This window comes from Plecotus auritus (assembly GCF_963455305.1).
Source record: "Plecotus auritus genome assembly, chromosome: 5".
Taxonomy (NCBI): domain Eukaryota; kingdom Metazoa; phylum Chordata; class Mammalia; order Chiroptera; family Vespertilionidae; genus Plecotus; species Plecotus auritus.
The window spans coordinates 144,818,469-144,832,559 of record NC_137776.1 but is presented as its reverse complement, the minus strand read 5'-3'; the positions used below and the strand labels follow the sequence as shown (position 1 = coordinate 144,832,559).

General features: G+C 38.8%; 1 protein-coding gene across 2 annotated transcripts in view; it reads right to left on the bottom strand.

Moving 5' to 3' along the window:
• Positions 1-14,091, bottom strand: part of OSTF1 (osteoclast stimulating factor 1) — a 54,543-nt gene that overhangs the window by 13,267 nt on the left and 27,185 nt on the right. For both annotated transcript variants that reach the window (XM_080668427.1, XM_080668428.1), the window contains exons 3-7: positions 9,255-9,305; positions 6,573-6,636; positions 4,664-4,717; positions 3,160-3,267; positions 2,163-2,212 (exon numbers count right to left, since the gene is read on the bottom strand). In XM_080668427.1, the coding sequence (XP_080524553.1) occupies positions 2,163-2,212; positions 3,160-3,267; positions 4,664-4,717; positions 6,573-6,636; positions 9,255-9,305 (327 nt within the window). The remainder of the gene's footprint in view (positions 1-2,162; positions 2,213-3,159; positions 3,268-4,663; positions 4,718-6,572; positions 6,637-9,254; positions 9,306-14,091) is intronic.

Here is a 14,091-nt window from a genome sequence, read left to right as displayed (position 1 = left end):
CAGCTAAGATTTGGAAACAGCCTAAGTGCCCATCAGCAGATGAGTGGATTAAAAAACTGTGGTACATCTACACAATGGAATACTACGCTGCAGTAAAAAAGGAGTTCTTACCATTTGCAACAGCATGGATGGAACTGGAAAGCATTATGCTAAGTGAAATAAGCCAGTCAGAGAAAGACAAATACCACATGATCTCACTCATTTGTAGAATATAATGAACAACATAAACTGATGAACAGGGACAGATCCAGAAGCAGAGAAGCATCTATCAGACTGCCAGACCTCAGAGCGAAGGTAGGGGAGGGTGGGCGAAAGGAGGAGAGATCAACCAAAGGACTTGTATGCATGAATATAAGCCTAACCAATGGACATGAACACCAGGGAGGTGAGGGCATGAGTGGGGGGTCGGGGGTTAATGGAGGGATGAGGACACATATGTAATACCTTGATCAATAAAGAAATTTAAAAAAAATAATAAAAAAAATAGAAGAAAGAAAAAAAAAGAAGGTGGCAATAAGGCCAGGAAATATAACCAGGGGCTAGCTGAAAAACCTAAAACCGAGCAGTAAGACTGCTCTCCCAACTGCCTTTATGACTTCCTTGCCCCGATGTGTACAATCTAACATGTACCCAGACAGGAGGCTGGAGGTTACTTTTCTGTTGAAGCTGATCAGCCCCACATGTGGAGGAGGGAGGGAGTACTCATGCTGGCACATAGGGACAACCCAGCAAAACCTGTGGAGAAGCCCACCAGACAACAAGTACACAGAGCTTCTAATTACTAGTACACTTAAACATGAAGGGACAAAGACACTAGGTATGTGAGGAAAGTCCGTATTTGAAAAAGAACCAAAACAAAAAATCAAATGAATCTCTGTGGGAAAAGATACAGTACTGTGAATAGCAGAAAATGTTTCCAAAAGCTATACTTAACATCAGAGATATATTAAATAATGAAACAAGAAATAAAGAACGCTATTTAAAATAACAATCAGAATAAAAGAAAGAGCTTGGGGTAAACAGAATTTTAAGCTTGCCTCCAAGACTCCTGCTCCTGGCACACACCCACTGCATAATTCCCTCCCTTTGAGTCGTGGTTGAGACCAGTAAATAAAATATCACTCCCATAATTAGGTGTCTAATCAGTTGATGTTGAGTTCATCAAAAGGGAGATTATACTGGGTAGGCCTGACCTAATCAGGTGTGCCCTTTCCCAAAAAACAGGTATAGTGTCAGAGATACAATCTCCCACTGGACTTGAGGAAGAAATCAAATAGTCATGCTGTGAACTGTCCATAGAGATGAGTGGTCTCTGAAAGCTGAGGTCCACATTACTACCAGTACAAGAAAGTCAATTCTCCTGGCAACCTCAAGAGCTTGGAAAAGGATGTGATCTCCATATAAGAATCCCACTCTAGCCAATACCTACATTCCAACCTATGAGACCTGAGCAGAGAACCCATCTATGTCATGTTCAGGATTTTGGTCTACAGAAAATATAAGGTAAATGAGTGTTGTTTTAGACTGCTATATTTGGGGTAATTTATTACATAGCAATAGAAAAGTTACAAAATAGAAAAGGTAACCAAAATAAAGCATGAAAATAAAAGTGAGAAAAATCTTAGAAAAGCTAAGAAAATTGGAGGTTCAACCTAAGAGGTCTAACATAACTACTAATGGGCATTCAGAACCAAAGAACAAAGAAAATGATTAGAAAGTGACCATAAGAACTATAAAAGGAATAATACAAGATATTTTTCCAGGCTGAAAATACTCACCATCGTTATTGGGAAAAGACCCACACTGAAGCCCATCACTGTGAAATTTTAGAACACCAAAGTTAAAGAGGCAAATTAAGAGAAAAAGTAGATCACACACAAAAGAATGGAAATCAAAATGGCATCAAACCTCTCAAAGGCAACCCCAGAGAGTAGAATACCATGGAGGCATGCCTGCAAAATTTGGAAAGAAATCATTTACAACCTATAATTCTGTCAACCAAATAATCAGTAGCAAGCTCCCCTTTCTCAGGATTCTACTTGAAGACATATGATTCATGATATGATTTTCAAGACACTATGACATGATTTTTTTCATGCCCATAAGCTGCACAAAAAGAACAAGGCAGGTGTGTTAAATGACTTTCATGTAAAGAATCTTACCTGTTGGTCCAGTTCAATGTTTGGTTGAGTAAATAGCATTTCTACTATATCTGAAATTCAAATAGAAAAAATAATAATTTTTTAAGAATTTTTTAAAAGTCTGATAAAACTAGGCATAATACGTTTAAAGAAGAGAATTCTTTAGAAGAATTTTTAAGAAAATCCTTATAACAAATTTTTCTAAATTGAAGTCTTAAGGCTCTAAAAGGTGGAATTACTTCGGGAATTTTTTTTTTCAAATAATTTGGCTTTTGCATTTTCACATGACATCTATTACAGGAATATTTTTACAATTGCTATGATACCTAATATTTATATCACTAATTTGTGTTTATTAACTAAAATAAAATGGGTATCTTTTTGGGACACAACCATACATTTTCCTTCAGCTATGCTCTTTAATTTGTTGGGGTTTTTTGATTCTCATTGTTGTTGGGATTATGTTTTTGGGTTGTAGAGAGGTGTAAAGAGAGTGGTTGTGGCATAATTTTGGCCAGTTTGAAATACATCTAGAAATTCCATCTGTCATTATTACTAGGGACTATAACAGAGAAAGTTAACAACTGAATCACTAACTCAAGCAAATGCTCTTTCTCCTGAATCTAACAGCTTGCATTAATTTTCAAATGTATATGATCAAAGCATATATCATGGAAAAAGCTAAGCTAGAGGAGTCCATTCTGCCCCTTTCTTCTGTAAGATTAGATATTGGGGTTTGTTTTTAAATGACTGTTGTTTTCCTATAACTTTGCCAAGTCTGAGGAAAGGAAGCTTCCACTCCTTCAAGTCAAAGAGGCCCATGTAGAAGGCTGACTGATGACATTCAACCTACTGCGTTACAAAGAAAGCTTCTAGGATCAGGGCTATTGACTGATGTTCTAAAGGATTTGACAAGAATAACCAATTTTTTTTTTTCATTTCTATAAATCCGACCCCCCTAGATGAAGTATATTTTTCAGAAGCATAGACATTTATGATAACAAACAAAATGGAATACCTTTGTGACCCCCGTGACAAGCCCAGTACAAGGCAGTGCTGCCAGCTTTGTCTAAGCCATTGACCCCAACTCGGTTGTCCAGACACTCTCTCAACCAGCTCAAGTTGCCTGAAAAAAATTTTACATTTATGAAAGCACAAGAAAAAGAATTTTGGTTTTTGTTTGGCCTTCAAATCAATTTCATTCTGCAATGGATTAATCAGCAAGTCTGAAAATAAGACCTGCTGAGTAATGCATCTATTATGGTATATTTTGACTTCCAGTTTATTAATGGAAAGCATTAACATCAATTTTTAATAGTAGGTTAATGGGAAGAGTTGCCTAAATGGGTCTGCTTAAGGTATTTTTACTTTGTAAAAAATAGATATTTTTCCTTTGTGAATTCCTAAAATTGGGGGGTGGGGGGAGTCAAACCTAAGAACAAGCAGACATTACCTATATTCATATTTAAAATGCACTTTCAGTTCTTACAAGAAAAGAAACACTAAATAACCCACTCTGATTTTCTACTCACATATCAAAGTAAAACTACTGATTTAAAATCCCCTGGCTAATGCCCTAAATATCTAATTTACAAAAAAAAGTTTTAAATGTCAGTTTCGTAGCTCTACTTATGCACAATCCTAAGCCAATAATTTCCTTTTGCACATTCTGATTTCAAAAAGACCTAAAATAAAATAAAAGAATCCTTGCAAACACTCCCCATGCAGGGTTTCTCAACAGTAAACTTATTGACATTTGAGGTTGGAGAATTCTTTGTTATTGGCGCTGTCCTGTATCCTATAATATATTCAGCAACACCCCAGCCTCTACCCAAAAGGTGCCAGTGGTATTCCCCTAGTCATGACAGTCAAAATATCTTCAGATATTGCCAAATGTTCTAGGCTAGGGTATGGAGGGAGGAATTACACTCAGTGGAAAACTACTGATGTACAGGATAAAGCCTCAGGTACAAGGCCCATCTTGTTGCTCCCTCCCTCCCTGATTCTACCCTTATCACACACACACCATTAATACTCTCCCAAATGCTGTACCCCCAAGAAGCCCCCACCCTCCTGCCCTCCTGTTACTCATTCTGGCCTCTGGAGCCTGTTTAACTCAAACACACTTCCATTGCTGTACATATCACACCATCTTGTTCTGTCACACACATCTCTCTCTTTCCAGACTATAACCTCTGGGAGTCACAGACCATTCCTTTCCACTTGCCACTGAGCACGGGGTATATAAGGCACTCAAAAGTGTGAGTGACTGACATTTTAAAATCGAAATTACACTTATCTCTCTAGGATGACAGAAGGCAGAACAGAGACTGCCTCTGGGGGAGACAGGGATTTAACTAGAAAGGGAACTTTCTGGGATGATAGAAATGTTCTAAATCTTGGACCTTGATCTGGGTATTGGTTACATGGCTGTACACATTTGTCAAAAGTCACCAAACTGTATAATTAAAATCTCTGTGTGTCACTGTTCTGTATATCTCAATCAAAAGAATCACACCTACCTCTTTTTGCAGCTTCATGCAATGGATTGTCAATGGATTCTGCCTGCTCAGCCACTAGACGGGAAAGATAAAGTATAAACCCAGTGTTGAGAGTGTCACCCAAATGGTTCACTAAAGCCTTCATAGTCCCCCAGCTCCCACAGGGCCAGGGCCTTCTGCAATCCAGCTTCCCTTACTGAGAGTGTGTGAGGCCGAGTGGGGAGGGCGAGGGGGGGAATAACGGAAAATCTAAATGATGTTTCCCACTTTAAAAGACGCTGAATTATGTGTTCAATGAAACCAAGCTAAGCAATAACACAATAACATAGCAATTAACTGGAAGTATAAACAAAACTAACAGATCCATGACCTGCATACCAGTTTATTCAAGTACTTAATAAACAAATTTAGTCACAAAAATACAAAAGAAAGACCCTGATGTTCATTTTTACATTCTGAAAAAAACACCCTCTATGAAGATGGCTGAAAATCATTGTTTCCAGAGTGTGTGTATGGGGGGAGGAGGGAGAGAGGAAAATATTTTGCTTCCTGTATTCAGAAAGGGCAATGAATACACCTACCTGCCTCCAAGGAAGGTGTGTTCACTGCTGTTCTAGAATCAGCAGGGGTGACAAGACTATCGTTCAAATGAAACTTCAGACACACTCCCTCCCTCCATAAAGAGCTGAAACTGGATACTCCCTTGGCTACCGGGGATCCAAAGCCACATTTTACACTCTCAGTGTCTATGAACATTTTACACCCTCGGGAATCAGGTATATTTGGGATTTTAAAGGTGAGGGAAATGGAGAAATGTTTAAAGTCTTTTTACATCCAGAACGGTATGGCCCTAAAACCAAGACAGGTGGGGCCCCTGTGTTGGGCCCCATGCCTCAACCCTCCATCCTCTCCCTTCCCTCCTCCCACTAGGAACTTTAAAGTGCCTTCCTTGAAATTTTCTAAAGTCCTCTTCCAGTGCTTGGGACTGGCGCCTGATACCAGCCCCATTGGTCTAAGGATGCATCCAATGCAAAAGTCAAAAGGAACCTTAGAAGTTATTTAAATCGACCCTCTCATCATACAGATAAGGGAACAGTCCCGGAGGTAGCAGTTCAGTGCCTTCAGTAAGGTCCCTGGTTATTAGGAAGTGGAAGGAAAAGTATTAGAACCCTGGACCCTTGTTTATCAACCCTGGGCTCTATTGACTTTGCCGATTTCTAGGAAACTTTGCTTTCGCCCCACTCCAGCTACAAGTGTGTTCATGGCAGGGGCCATATCTCCCTGCTCAAGCTGCCTAAACCGCCCCTGATAGGCATCTGATGAACATCACTGCCCCAAGAATGAACAACAAGGCAGGGTTATTTCATCAGAAAAGGAAGGGCTAGTCTAAGAAACCATCCATGAGATGTAGTTTAACAGCAAAAAAAAAAAATTCTAAGAGTTGAATGAAGTAACACGTGTGTTTCCTTGGAAACCCTGGGACCTTTCAAGAATGCTACAATGCATTTTCTTAAGCCAATGAGTCAAGGCTCAAGCACTTCTACTGACCATGACCATTTTATTAACAGGAGGCTCACGGAGAAGACAATGTCCTAAACCAGTGGTCGGCAAACTCATTAGTCAACAGAGCCAAATATCAACAGTACAACGATTGAAATTTCTTTTGAGAGCCAAATTTTTTAAACTTAAACTTCTTCTAACGCCACTTCTTCAAAATAGACTCGCCCAGGCCGTGGTATTGTGTGGAAGAGCCACACTCAAGGGGCCAAAGAGCCGCATGTGGCTCGCGAGCCGCAGTTTGCCGACCACGGTCCTAGACTGACAATGACTCCATTGATTTCTCAGCCAGAGCAACAAACAGAAAGGCCTCAGGAACCAGAGAATTGGAAGTGCACAGAGCATAGCAAAGTGCAGCCACGGCCATGCTTACCATAGTTGCTTGGGATTAGTCCAGTCCTGCCTTTGGAGGTGCCTTTCCACCAACTGGCATCACTCTGGGGAAAGAAGAGTTTTAAGTGGTACCAAATCCAGTGTACATTCAGTCACTTTTAACACCATTGGACTCTCATGGAGCGTACCAGCTCTACAAAATGCCCATCAGCCCTGCTCACAATCATCAAGCTTCCTCACTCCCTAGTTACGGGTGTGCGTTCATCTTATCACTAAATTACAAATATTCACAAATCTGTCTGCAACAAATTAAAGGCACTTCATCACAGAGCCTCAACAACCAAACAGATCAAACCGAGATAATACGAATGAAAAGAAAAATATTACATTTAGTTTATACAGACTACCTATAGAATTTTTTTTGTCCAGACTAATTTTTATTAGTGTCTTTTTGTTTGTTTTCTCAAGATCTCTTTATTGCACCTTTATTTTTGAGGTAAATTTTTATTACAGAATAATCCAAACCTATACAAAAGTAGAAAGAACACTAAATGAACCTACACGTACCCATTTTCAACCTCATGAATTATTTACTTATGGACAATATTGCTTCATATACACCCCCACCTATAACTTCCCTCCCCTTCAGATTAACTTGAAATAAATTCTAGACATCATATTATTTCAATATCTGCAAATATTTCAATATGTATCTCTGAAAGGTAAGGACTTTCTCAGACATAATTATAATACATTATCACAGATTCAAATTTTTCAACAATTCCTTAGTATCATCAAATATCTAAATCAATACTTAAATTTTCCAGTTGTTCTGTAACTTGGAATCCAAATAAGAGCCATACGGTGGGATTGATTGATTTGCCTCTTAAGTCTCTTTTATTCTATAGGTTCCCCCTCCATTTGTTTCTTTCACTCCTTCACAGTTTACTTGTTGAAAAAAAAAAAAAATCCATTTGCTTTGTTGTTTCCAACAGCCTGGATTTTGCCTGTTGAATTCCTGTGTTAGCAAAAATGTGTTCTTCTGTTCCCTGTATTGCCTCTAAATTGTTCATTAGTTTTAGAGGCTTAATTAGATTTAGATTCATTTTTTTTTTTTTTTTTTTTTTTGGCAAGACTATTTCATCTTGATCTCTCTCATCGAAAGACACACAATGTCTGGTGATCTCTCCTTTTAGAGTGTTAGTAACCACTGAAGAGCATTATCTGGATCCACTATTTCATAGGGGTTGCAAAGAGGATGACATTCTAATTCCATCATTCCCACTTCATTTAAATAACTAGAATACCTCTTTAAAGAGAAACTCTCCCTCATCAACTCCCAGGCTCTCCAGAGATAAAATTCATGAAAAAGGGCAGAATAAATGCTGATTATTTTCCATAACAGATGTCAGAATAAAAAGTTGGTCCCCTCACATCCTCTCAGGGTGTCTGATAATGTTTATATTGATATATCATTAGGAATTCATAATTTAAGCATAGTAAATGTGTTTCAATCCTTTGGAATTGCTACTCTAATTGATTGCTCAAGTTGTCCTGTCTTTGGCTAGTGGCAGCCTCTTCCTGTGTCTTTCCAATGTGACCCTAGGTAGTCTTGGTAGCTTCCTTGCATCCTAAAAACAAGATGTTAGGGGATTATCTTGTACCTTAACTGCCCCGGACCTGGTACCGACATTTCTCAAAAGAGCCTGATCCTTTTAATGGGAAACAATATATAATTATTAGTTGGTTATTTTTTTTCTAGGCCTTTTCAAAGTATAAAGCAGGAAATAATGTCTTGTTTCATTTTAGGTAAAATATGTTCTATTCAAATGCAGAGCTACAGGGTTTTTACTTACCCTCATGGATCTTACATCCATATATCCTTTCTTGCAGGCTGAAAATCCCAGTTTTCAAGATCACTGACCTAATTACTCATTTGCTACACAATACACATGCAACTCTCTCAGAATAGTGATACTAACAATCTCCAACAAAATCATGCTTAAAAACAGTTTACACTTTTTTTTGGCAGTTCTTTTTGTCCTTCATCCATCTTCTACTAGAGATGTCAGTCCAACTGCTGAGTTTTAAAGTCACTTGGAATAGATCCTCTCTGAGTGGTTATTACAATAAAGTTCACTTGATTCAAGCTGCTTTTAATTTTCAGGGATTGCTTTTTACCAATTTAATTGTATGACTATGAAAAGGTTTACATGATTCCAAAGTAAGATCTCCAAAATAAAGTATAATTTTTAAAAAGTCTATCTTCCATGTATGTTCCCTCTACTCTATTTTCCTTCCCCCCACACAGAAGAAACTATTTTTCAAATTTTATTTTATGACTCCTCCTTTGACTTTTTATTACAAATTGAAGAAAATAGGTTTATGTATATCCTCTCACCTTTTTTTAGGTAAGTGACGGCCTGCAATCCACATTTTTTCATCTTGCTTTTTTCACTTAAATTACTCCACATTATGGGTATTCCTTATTCTTTGTAGCTACATCATACTCCAATTCTGCAATGTTTATTGAAGTATCTTCTTGTTTTTCAACACATGGGATATTTCTAACAGTATGCTATTATAAACTGTGCTAAAATGAACAGACTTGAGCATATGTATTTCTAGATAGAAACACATTTAAATAATGTTATGGCTCTACAAAATAGTCTTATACATCTTTAATTCATACATGGGATTACAAAATTTTATCTGGGCTTACCATGTCAGTAATGTAGATAATATCACCTTCCTCAAAGTACAATTCATCTGGCTAAAAGAAAAAAAAATGTTTTTTAAGTTTGACTCCATGTGATATTTTCATGAATTAGAATATGATTATGATAATTATATAGATTCCATATAGTAAAGTATTCAATGTGGTTTTAAATTACATAAACCATTTCACAAAACATTATTAACAAATTGGTACGTGTATCGAAGCTGAATTTTTCCCATTTGAACTTCAAGAAACTAAAACAAATAAAGATTCCCCAAATACACACATCATATTCTTCCACAATGAAAGGAGGGCATTTTATATAAAAACTGAGAGGCCTGGTGCACAAAAATTCGTACACTCGGGGGGAGGGGGGGTGGTCCCTTCAGCCCAGCCTGTACCCTCTTACAATCCAGGACCCTGCGAGTAGGGTCTCTAGGCCTGGCCTGAGATCAGGGCCTATTGGGGCTTTCCTTCCCCCAGCTGCAGGCAGCTGGCCCCACCCCCACTGCTACCACTGCTTGCCATCTATGCAGCAATTCCCTGACCCCCCCCCCACTCCCCTGCCACCGGCGGCCTCCCTCTGCAGATGACAGACATGGGGTACAATGGCTTGGTTGGCCTGGGCCTCCCTCTTTCTTTGCTGGGGGTGGGGCCAGCCCTAAAAGGGGCCATCTGCCTACCTGTTCACTCCTAACCGCTGGCCTGCCTACCTGATCACCCCTAACCACTCTGCCTGCCTGCCTGATCGCCCCTAACTGCTTGCTTGGGGGCAGGGCCAGCCTGGCAAGGGGCCATGGTGGTTCTGGTCTCTGGTTATTCCAGTTGTTACACTTCTGGTGGCTGGCCTTTTATTATATAGGATAGAATATTAAATAAGACTTCATTCTTATAGAAATTCCAAAAGGTGATATGTATTTCTTTATCTATATATATGAAAGCCTAAGCAGCTGTTATGACTGGTCAACATCTTGACCTGTCGCTATGATGCACACTGACCACCAAGGGCCAGACTCACAACACAGGAGCTGCCCACTGGTGGTCAGTGTGCTCCCACAGCGGGCGTGCCGCTCAGCCAGAACCCAGGCTCACGGCTGGCAAGCACAGCTGCTGCAGCGGCAGGCAGGTGCTACGGGGCCAGGATGAGCAGGAGCAGCACGGCGCCTGCCCCAAGCCGGGTGCCTGCTGCTTCGCTACATCCCTCAGGGGATGTCAGACTGCCAGTTTCGGCCTGGCCTGTGGGGATAGGGCCGAAACTGGCTCTCCGATATCCCCCAAGGGGTCCCAGATTGTGAGAGGGTGCAGGCCAAGCTAAGGGACCCCACCAGTGCATGAATCCATGCACCAGGCCTCTAGTAAAAGGATAAATGTCTAGAATTAAAACCATGACAAATGACTAGAAGCTTGGCTCTTTCCTAAGTGATTAGGTATCAATACTTAAACACTTTCATATCAACATCTGCTAAATGCTTACTTTGAGAAAACTATTATCCTATCTCTTTATGTTCAGAGAGAATGAGCATTTTATATGTGAGAATAGTTAATACAGAATTTAACCATGAAAGATATGGAGCTGACAGATATGACCATAAGCAGGTAAGGGATTAGTTGATTACAGTCAGTATGTGCTCTGGCCCATACCAGCCAACTGTCTGACACACTCTCTGAACAAATCCAGGCTCTTTAATTAAACATCTTTTTCCCATTAGTAGATAACACTTATCAGCATGACCTTATGAGTAAATAGGATGATGTCTATTCAGAGGGAGTTTCAGATATTGAGAAATGTTTACGTTGTCATGTTGAGTGGAAAATGTAGGGCACAAAATTTCACACAGGATAAGATCACAATAATGTATGAAATAAGTATTTTCCAAATATTATTACTTTTATTACTTTCATAATTTTAGTTGTAAAAATACTTTCTTCATAAGAGGCTTTGATATTTCTTATTATAGTTATTCTTCCATACAAATAAAATCTATGCTAGCAAAACAAATTATTTCATCCATTTCTTTTTCCATTTGTTTATCTCCTCTCTCAGTCACTGACCAGGGTAGTAAATATGACTTTGCATTAGCAATTTATTTAGTATCAAAGCTGATCTATATCATTGTTATAACTATTTCTTACAAATATAAATGAAGACTATAACAGCTACGTCATGCTTTAAACAACCACAATACATGAATATTTAGATGTATTATAAATTCAAATATCAAAATTAGCATTAATGATTAATGATAACAAAAAATGGCTAAGTTCCTTTAAAAGGCAACTTTCTGAAGCATTTGTTGCATTTACACTTTTATTTACAGAGACTAGACTTACACATAGCACAAGCTATGCAAAATTAATTGAAACTGTGGAGACTTGATGATACACATTTTAGTATTATTTGAAATGGGCATTTAGGAGGAAAAAACAAAGCATGCCCTCTAAGATTTTCTCTAACTCTTCTCTAAAATGTTCTGATGATCTATGATCGATATGACTACCAATATGTGATGGACATAGGAAGTGATTAGGGAAACAAACTATTTCCTTTTGTATTTCCCTCTCAGAGAAGCTAGAAAGGGGACTTGCTTACCATCATAGGTAGCATCCCAGCTAGACATAGAGGCCGCCCCATAACAGTAAGGTCAGCCTTTACTGGCAACACCATATGACTATCTCTCCTTCGGAAGACAGTCAGAGATGGGAGAAGAGAATGAAATAGGGTATAAGGAAGTAAGGAAAACAGAATATATGTGAAAATGTAGCATTTTTTTGGAGTGACTAAGTGTCCTGGAGTTTTGAAAGAGCTCAATGCCTTGAAGAGATCTTTCTGGTCTGAGAGCCATCCTGGGCCATTCTTATTCTGTACTTCCCTAAGCGCTAACCCTACCCACTTGTGTCTAACAGTGAGTCCTCCTCAATCAGTGCTTTCACTGAAATTAAGGAGTCATCTCTGCCTACAGCTTTGGTCTCCTTCTAAAAACATGGAAGCCAAATCTGCCTAAATTTCCTCATTTAATAAAATCACTCACCCTTGGAAGCAAAAGGCACATTTTGAAAGAGTATCATACAAATACCTCAACAAAAACAAAGTGTACACACACACTCCCTGCATTTAGTCTTTCACACACAAAAAAGGAATAAAGCCCAGAAGAATGGAAAATATATGCTGAATGGGTATGGGGTTTCTTTTGGGGTGATGAAAACGTTTTGGAACCAGACAGAGATGATGGCTGACAACACTGTGAATGTACTAAACTTGAAAGTGGTTAAATTTTTTTTTTTTAAGAAGTCAGTCTGGTTCTAAGTGTGATCGGAGTCCAGCAGTACTTCCTTTTCTGGCAGAACTCACTTACTGGTTGTGGTACAGACTGACCTTTGCTTGGGTGCTCAGGGATTCTTTTATTGTGTGCATTCTTTTTCCTCCATCACCATGTATCCCCTCTATGCCTTCTTCCATCTAAAGTGGTCAATTTTAAGTAATGAAAATTTTACCTCAATTGTTTAAAAGGCAATAAAAGCCTAGAACAGTTAAAACTCTTAATGTCTTTTAAGTAATTCTTGTCCTGCGTGGTTTGGTTAAGTGGCATCTGGAAAATGTCACTAAGTACGGTCATTTTGCTACTTCTCAGCTTTCTTTCGGTTTGGTTTTTAAATTAATGGCTGCTATTCAACAGCGGCGTCTACCACAAGCCACATATTAGGGCAGACGTGTTTTTTAACTGAGGCAATAGCAGGCGGTCGATTTCAGTCAGGTATAAAAAGGTCTCACTATTTTTTTCATCTTGAGAGGGAGAGTGGGTGGTTTATTTTCTTTTTAATCAATAGTTCCCAGACGCACAATGCTACTTACTACCCATAAAATATCTTCTCCCAAAGAAACTAGTGGCAGCTTGTCCTGAACACAGCTAAGGAGGAGGTCTACCAAGTTCTTTAGACGATTGATGGCAGTATAGGCCAGCGGCCACCAACCTGCCGGACCTCACGGACCAGCCGTGGTCCACGGACCCCCGGTTGGCGACCGCTGGTACAGACAACAAGGTAATTTCATGATTTTAAAACTCAGATACGTTTAACCGGTAATACGCACACTTTCCACTAAGAAACCGCTTCCAGGGCACTTAATGTAAATTGTTCAATGAGGATCTACTTTTAAATTCCTGGCATCATATACGTGGGACAGAAATGGGAAGATAGTGACACAGTCAAGTAAGCATTTCTCTATTTCCAGCTTGTTCTTTGGTTTTTAACCACATTCCTCCTTTTTCTCCCCTTGAAGAACCACAAGGTATCAGAACAACTGTTGGCCACTGCAATGTTACAGTGATGGGTACAACTTGGGATTATATATTCTCATTCCTGTTCCATATAATTTCCAAGGTATTAATTTGTTGGTTTATGCAAATATATTTTTTTATTTTAAAAATTTCAGAAGACTGTGAGGTACTTTTTGGTTTATGCAAATATATTTTTTTATTTTAAAAATTTCAGAAGACTGTGAGATACTTTTGACATTTTTCAGATTTGTCAACGCGGAGCCTCAAAAATTAATAAAAAGTAAAATATCAAATTGACACATATATTTTTATTTAACAATTTATAGTATTATTATGTCCAGGGATTGGTCTGGACACTTACAAATATTAACTAATTTAATCCTCACCAGGGACATTATCAGGTGGGTGCTACTCTTATTGCCACATTAGCTGTGTTCAGGACAAGCTGCCAATAGTTTCTTTGGGAGAAGATACTTTACGGGTAGTAAGTAGCATTGTGTGTCTGGGAACTATTGATTAAAAAGAAAATGTAGCAATAAGGTAAGAAACATATCCAAGGCTACAGA